At 42.1% G+C, this 8308-nt stretch overlaps 1 protein-coding gene across 1 annotated transcript; it reads left to right on the forward strand.

Moving 5' to 3' along the window:
- Window positions 1-2: 2 nt before the first annotated feature.
- tdrd6b (tudor domain containing 6b) lies at window positions 3-8238 on the forward strand. The gene is made up of 4 exons (XM_030443295.1): window positions 3-281; window positions 2680-7762; window positions 7880-7938; window positions 8062-8238. The coding sequence occupies exons 2-3, from the start codon at window positions 2705-2707 to the stop codon at window positions 7910-7912; spliced, it is 5091 nt and encodes a 1696-aa protein (XP_030299155.1). The 5' UTR covers window positions 3-281; window positions 2680-2704; the 3' UTR covers window positions 7913-7938; window positions 8062-8238.
- The last annotated feature ends 70 nt before the right edge of the window (window positions 8239-8308 follow it).

An 8308-nucleotide genomic window follows, 5' to 3' on the forward strand; every position in this document is an offset into this window, starting at 1 on the left:
CACGTTTTGTTTGTTTTGAATGGAAAAAAAACGTGTCGAGGTGAACTTAAGTCACCATTCAAAGCCTGCAGCGTTTGAATCTGACTCCAGATCAGCTGTTTGAATGAGTGTGAACAGCCTGCGGGAGATTTTGCGTCAGGTGTTTATTTAGTTATTTTTTTGTTGAGGAACGTGCTGCGTGCAATCAACGCCTTTAAAACTGCGTGTGAGCGCCCGCCCCGCACCTGAAGGCCGATGATGGTGATGATGATGATGATGATGAGACGTCTGCAGCAAACGCGGTGAGAAAACATGTTATAATTTGTTTGTAGGTTTTTTAGATTAAATTGTAAACTTGTGACTCTACAAGAAGTCTTTGACTCCCTCTGCAGTCACCTCCCCGAGCAACACACCACAGAGACTGCACTTCAAATGTTTGTTCCAGTTGTTGTGTTGACTGTCCCCCTTTGTGTGTTTCACATGTGTTTTAAAGGTGAATCGTGTCTGTTGTGGAGCCTTGTTAAAGTATCTATCTATCTATCTATCTGCCTTCCTTCCTTTCTTTCTTTATTTCTGTCGCCCTTCCTTCCTTTTATCTGTCTTTCCCTCCTTTTCTATTTGTCCTCCCTCCGACATTCATTCCTTCCTTCCTATCTATCGGTCCTATTTCCTTCTATTAGTCCTCCTTCCTTCCTAATTCTTTTGTCTTCCTTCCTTCTATTTGTCCTCCTTTCCTTCCTTTCTATCTGTCTTCTTTCCTTCCTTTCTATCTGTTTTCTTTCCTTCCTTTCTGTCTGTCTTTCCTTCGATTTGTCCTCCATCCTTCCTTTATTTCTGTCATCCTTCCTTCCTTTCAATTTGTCTGCCTTCTTTCCATTTGTCCTCCTTTCCTTCCCATCTACCTGTCTATCTACCTTTCTGCCTGCCTGCCTTCCTTTCTTTCTTTATTTCTGTTGCCCTTCCTTCCTTTTATCTGTCTTTCCCTCCTTTTCTATTTGTCCTCCCTCTGACATTCATTCCTTCCTCCTGTCTATTTGTTCTCCTTTCCTTCCTTTCTATCTGTCCTATTTCCTTCTATTAGTCCTCCTTCCTTCCTTCCTTCCTTCTTTTGTCTTCCTTCCTTCTACTGTCCTCATTTCCTTCCTTTCTATCCATTTGTCCTCCTTCTTTCTATTTGTCCTCCTTTCCTTCCCATCTACCTGTTGATCTATCTATCTAAAGGCTGAGTGTTTATATTCATCACCAGGCTTTTGCACAAGGAGCAGGATTTCCAATTATTTTTTGAACTGATCAATTCTTGTCTCATTTTATCATTAGCAAAATTGCAGAGACTTTTTTTTTTTTTTTTTTTAAATAAACACAGCAAATCCTTCCTTCATTCAGTTGCAGTGATTTTAATCAATAAGTCCAGTTTTGACTAAAAACTTTTACACATTTAAAGGGGCACTACGTAGTTTTGTAGAAGATTGAAACTACAGAAATGTGAAGATCTTTCTCTTCTGAAGCACAAAAGTTTGTATTAACTATATGTAAAGATCTTGAATCAGTGCAACATGTGTCAACCAGTGAGCATTAGTTCCTTAATTTATCATACTGAGCACCAAGGCAGGTTTATTTATATACCACCATTCAGACACAAGGCAATTAAAAGTGTTTTACGTAGAAATGCATTTAAAAAACAAAGTTAAATGACGCTTTGGGACAACCCGTCCTACAATCCCAGAGCATCGGTTTTTGGCAAATTGGGATTGAGACTCAAAAATCAACTTTTCTTACAAATACGACCTTTAAGAAAATGCTAAAATTTTGTTTAAAAGGCAAAAGCAAACAATACATAGAAAAGAACAACTTATTAATCTAATTTATTGGACAGCCACCGTAAACATAATTGTTGTAAGCTTATATATAAATGAGGTGACAGTTTAAGAAGGCATCAGGCAGACATGGACATGATTGTGAATTACGTCAACAGAATGTCTTCATTTACTTTCCCAACTAATTCGATGCCGAGGTCGTTAAATGAGACATGTTACTGCTTGAAAGTTAAAATTCCAGTTAATATGTTTAAAACGTTGGCATGTTCAACAGATGGACAGTGGATGGCAGTAAATGCCAATTTAATGAAGCTCATAATGTTTGGTTTAAAGCCGACAGAAGCTGTTGAATCATCTCTCTCCTGAGCCTTAGCTTGTGGGCAAATGATGACCAATCTAAATATGTTATTGATTGGTGAGTGTGTACGTGTTTCCTGTGTTTGACGTGTCATTATCAGCTCACCCTCGTGCTGATGGAAAGTCAGGTGAGGTTTTGTAGTCCACAAAACATTTCTGGAGCGTCACGGCGAAACAGTGTTGCAGAATCAACAACTAAAGTAATAATCAATTCATTTTGTTGGTTGTCAGGAGTTGTTGGTTGATTTTAAACACACCCCTCAAAAGTGCAGTAAGCAATTCTGAGGAAAGATACTGATGCTTTGAGTTGGCGATCAACCAACACAAACATTCAAGTATTTTTCTCCAGAATCGCAGAAACGTCTGAACAGCGCACAGTAACAGGAAACATGGAAAGAACAGACAGAGTCTCTGCAGAAACCACTACACACACACACACGATGGTGATTGAGAAGGATTATGTTTAAATATTCTTCACCCTTAATTTCTTGATAATAATGAACTATTCTATGTATTTCTTTCTTTGCAGGGATATCTAACCGCTGAGCTTCAAAATGTGTTCAATTCCTGGGTTTCCATCTCCGGGATCAGAGGTATCTGTTCTCATCACGAGGGTCAACCTAAACCCCAGATGTGGTCTTGTGGAATTGTGGGTTAACATGAATGACGGAAGGAAGCATATTTACGAGCAGATGAGAGAGGAAATTCAGATTCCTAAGAGGAAGTTTGACGATTCAGAAGGAAAACCAGGAGACCACTGCCTGGTTTGCATCAGGGACAGCTGGCACAGAGCTCGGATTGTATCGATTCAAAGTGAAACATACAATGTTTTTCTGATTGACCAGGGACAGCCCCATACCACCACATGTGAAGCCTTAGCATATGGCCAGAGCGACAGTTTTCTCCTTCCTCCTGAAATTGAATCATGCATACTTGCAAATCTCCTCTCCCATGAGAGTAACTGGCCTGAAAGAGCCACCAAGTTTTTGAAGTCTCTGCCTGGCAAGAAGTTGAAGGGACTAGTTCAGGATGTGCTGATGCCAGACAGGATAATTCTCCTCAACATACCAATTGTTTCCAAGCACATATGTAAGGGTGGAGTTTTAAAGAAGATACCGGCAGACGAGTTTAAAGGCCTTGTACTGAAATGTCTTCACTTACCCAAAGGAGAGGATTCTGAGGACTGCCTCATAACGCAGGAGCAGAGTATGAATGTTAGTTGCCAACTTGAGAAGCATGACCAATACTTTTACCCCGAACTGTTGACTGACACTTTTGAAAGTCTTTACGTGACAGAGGTAATTAATCCACAGAACATTTTTTGCAAACTAATAATTTTTTCCAAGGCAGTGAAGATACTGTCAGAACAGATCCACCAGCACTATGAGGAAAGCTCAGGTTTGGGAGAGGCGCAACCGCTGACCTGTGGCGATGTATGCGCTGCTAGAGGCTTAAATGGCAGATGGCACCGCTCATTGCTAAAGCAAAACATGACTGGCAATGATGCTGTTGAAGTCTTGCATGTGGATGAAGGAATAACGGAATTGGTCCCAGCTGGAGACATCAAACCACTGCATGGAAAGTTCCTGAGAATGCCAGTTGTCACATATCGCTGTTCTCTCGAAGGTGTAAAAGATCAAGGCACAGGTTGGACTACAGACCAGACTGATTACCTAAAATCACTGCTCCTGCACCGCACTGTCATCGCAAAGTTTGACCACCACAATATATCTCAAGATGTCTATTCTGTCACTATCCATGTAGCTAACGCTGCATGCATAAACACTTGTTTTATAAAGAAGGCAGGACTTTTTAGACCCTCTACAATGGACGTTAACAACGAGAGTGAACCCATTTCCTCATCCAATCTCATTGCACTTGAAGACGAGCGATGCTTGGATGTACTAAACAATGTAAATGCTGATGGTTTACTAGAAGAAACTTCGCCGGACGCCAAGAACCTGGCAGTCAATGGTTGGACAGATGATGTACCTTCTTCTGGTGCTGTTGATATTCATATCAAAGATGGTCCAGAACACCCAGACCTTCTAGTTCAGAGCAATGGGCATCCTTCATCAGGTTTCCACTCTGAGGTGCAAAATGATCTTGATAATGGTGAGTTTACTGTTGGAAGTAGTGTCAATGTCAACGTATCTTGCATTGAAAGTCTCCAGAAGTTCTGGTGTCAGAAAACAGAGAATATGTATTTTCTTAGACTCCTCATGCAAGACCTACAAGAGCACTATGCATCTGTCCACCCTCAGCCACTTATTGAGTCCATCTTTGTCGCCCGTAATCCAATCAATGACATGTGGCACAGAGCGAGGATCATTGAAAGTCACCAGTCCCCTGTTGTCGACGTGAGATTTATAGACAATGGCCAAACTCAAAAGGTTCATCTGCGAGATGTGCACCCCATTGACCCAACTTTCTTACGACTGAATGCCCAAGCTTTTCAGTGTTGCTTATTCAATCCAAACAATCCCGCCAATCCGACTGCTGTCACTTGGTCCGATCCTGCATTAACAGAGTTTCAGAAGTTTGTGGATTCAGGCGCCTCCTCAGACTTTGGGTTGAAATGCATCGTTAAAGCTGTAATGTCTGATGAAGAAGGTCTGCTGCTTAACGTGGTAGATATTGAAACACCATCTGACAGTGCATGCAAGAGATGTGCACAAGCTGAAGCTCAATCATACAGTTACTCCACATACAATATTGAGGTGGGTGGACAAGAAAAGGTCTGGGTAACCTCTTTAGACAGTGTCAATCACTTCTACTGCCAACTGGACAAGAATTCACAGATGTTTGAAAAAGTGATGGACAGTGTCAAACAACTTGTTGGCCAGACACGGCGCACAGATCACCCCCCTGGACTTCGAAGCATTTGCCTTGCAAGATACACTGATAATCAGTGGTACAGAGGTCAAGTAGTAGAAATAACTCCAAAACTTATGGTGCACTTTGTGGACTATGGCCAAACCCTTGTTGTGAGAGAATCCGATATTTTCCCATTTCCCACTGAAACAAGTTTTGCCAGGTCTGCTCCTGTGCAGGCTGTTCCACTTGGCCTGCTCGGTGTTCCTGAAGAAGTGCCACAGGAAGTCAACCAGTGGTTTGCAGATTGTGCGATTAATCATAGTTTGACCATTTCAGTGGTCGCCAAAGGAGCTAAAGGGAAGCTAATTGTTGAACTCTTGGATGGATCTGTAAATGTAAATGCAGAAGTCAGAAAGTTGATATCACAGGTGACACAACAAAAAAAGCCTTGTCCTATTCAGGAAGCTGACCAGCAGCTCTATAAAAATGCAAAACATGCTACTGAGGGCTGTTTTACAGAAGAGCTCATGAACAGATCAGGATTAAAGAAGGTGGAACAAAATGATGTCCACAGCGACAATGGTATATGTGCTGGAGGTGAGCTAAATATGAGTTTGATAACCATCAGCAGTGTCTCTGCAGCAGAGACTGAACATGATCAGACTACTCACAAAGGGAGAAACCAAGATTTGGATGTCATTCTGGAGGAAAAAGAAACTGTGTTGGCAGAGACTTTCATACAAGTTGGCGGCAGTGACTCGGAAGCGTCACAACTTAATTCTTGCCCCGAGGAAGGCATAAAAATCTGCACGTACAAGAGGCCAAACATTTCTCTAAACAAGACAGAGGAGGTATATGCCTCCTGCATTGTTGGACCAGATTACTTCTGGTGTACGTACACAAACACTGACAACCTGAACATAGTGTCAAGTCTTGCTTTGGAGGCAGGACAGGCACAACAGGACATCGCTTTCCTCAAGACTTTGGGTCAAGGTAGTCCATGCCTTGCCCTTTTCTCCAGTGACGACCAGTGGTATAGAGCTCAGGTAATTCGGAGAACTGACGATACACTCCATGTTCTGTTTATTGACTATGGAAATGAGTGTGACGTCAACATCAAGAATGTGAGACCACTGCCTCAGAGTCTGCTGGAGAAGGATCCTCAAGCATTCCTGTGCTCTTTGAATGGATTTGACGAGTCCAAGGGCTCCTGGGATGACGATGTGTATGATGACTTCTACACTCTCTTGGTTGATAAACCGCTCAAAGTGACAGCGTTTCATATCGGAGACCACTCGGAGACTGCGGTTCTTCAATATGCAGTGCAAATACAGTGTGAAAATATGATTGTGAATGATGCAATGCTGAAATACTGGAAACCAGTCGCCACAGAACATGTTACGACAGAAAACGGTCTAACAGAGAACTTACTCCAGGGTAGCCAAACTGTGTCCGAGACGAATCTTGATGTTTCTATGGGAAATGCTAACATTTGCATGTGCAAGAACCCAAACATTTCCAAAAACAATAGAGAGCAGGTATATGCTTCTTGTATCGTGGAACCCCATTTCTTCTGGTGTCAATATGCCAACACAGAGGAGCTCAATGAAGTATCAAGGCTTGCTCAAAAGGCAGGACAGGCACCGCAGGATGTAATGTTCCCCACGACTCTTGACACCAACAGTCCATGCCTTGCTCTGTTTGCCAGTGATAAACAGTGGTATCGAGCCCAGGTACTACACGGAGTTGACGATGCATTCCATGTTGTTTTTATCGACTATGGAAATGAGTGTGATGTAGACAGCAAGGACTTGAGACCACTGCCCCAGATTCTGCTGGATATGGCTCCTCAGGCCTTTTTGTGCTCTTTGAATGGATTTGTTAAGTCCAAGGGCTGCTGGTGTGACGAAGCTTACGATGACTTCTACAATCTTCTGGTTGATAAACCACTCGAACTAACAGTCCTCAACGTGGAAGATCATTCAGAGATCGCAGTTCCCAAGTATGCGGTGGAAATTGAGTGTGAGGGAGTAGACGTATATGCAGCAATGCAGAAATACTGGAGACCAGTTGCCAAGGAACGTGTTTTGATTGGAAACCCTCAAACAGAAACTCTTCTCCAAGATGGTCAAGCATCCAACATGACACACCTCAGTGTTTCCAAAGGACATATGAATACAGACATGTACAAGGAGCCAAACATTTCCAAACACAAGACAGAAATTGTATACGCTTCTTGTATTGCAGAACCTCATTTCTTTTGGTGTCAGTACACCAACACGGAGGAGTTCAACAAAGTGTCGAGGCTTGCTCAGGAGGCGGGACAGGCACCGCAGGATGTAATGTTCCTCAAGACTGTCGGCCCTGGCAGTCCATGCCTTGCTCTGTTTTCCAGTGATGAACAGTGGTATCGAGCTCAAGTAATCCACAGAGTTGACGATGCATTCCATGTAGTTTTTATCGACTATGGAAATGAGTGTGATGTAGACATCAACGATGTGAGACCAGTCCCTCAGAGTTTGCTAGATTTGGCTCCTCAGGCCTTTTTATGCACTTTGAATGGATTTATTAAGTCCAAGGGCTCTTGGTGCGACGAAGCCTACGATGACTTCTACAATCTTCTGATTAATAAACAACTCGAATTGACAGTGTTCGACATGGAAGACCATTCAGAGATTGCAGTACCTCAGTATGCAGTGGCAATAGAGTGCGAGGGAGTCGTCGTGAATACAAAGATGGCAAAACACTGGAAAGGACTGGACACGAGCCATACCTCGGCAGAGGTGTGGGATGAGGTAAGTAGACTCTACTTTACTCACATCTTAAAACCTTATACACCTGGTAACTGTTTTTTAATGAATGTCATGTTACTTATTTTTGCAATTTAATGCCATTTGATCTCTCATCTTTAGTGGTCCAGGAGGATGAAGAATGTTGAGAATTGAGGCCATCAAGAAGTTGGGAATGAATGGTATGACTTTATTTCTTTTTTTTTTTATTTATTATTAAATGTTTCCTTTACAAGGACAATAAGAACTGTATCAAATGTCATGAGTGTTCTCATATGAAATTGTCTAATCTGTGTTTGTTTCAGCTCTAAACAGAGATAAACCCCCATGTGGAAATCCAATTGTGACAGTTGGAGGCTTGACCTTTGTAAAATAAATTGCATGTTTGTCCTGTTAGAAATGTTTACCAACTCTTACAAACTTAATGAAATGAAGTATGTCATGTTGTTAATTTGTGTCAATAAACGAACACACTGTCCTTACATGGCTGAAGGGTTTTTAAATGATTGCACACATACAGATGAAAAGTTTGTCTTGCAGGCTTTGTCGACT

Source organism: Sparus aurata, chromosome 16 (genome assembly GCF_900880675.1).
Source record: "Sparus aurata chromosome 16, fSpaAur1.1, whole genome shotgun sequence".
In the NCBI taxonomy this organism is placed as follows: Eukaryota; Metazoa; Chordata; class Actinopteri; order Spariformes; family Sparidae; genus Sparus; species Sparus aurata.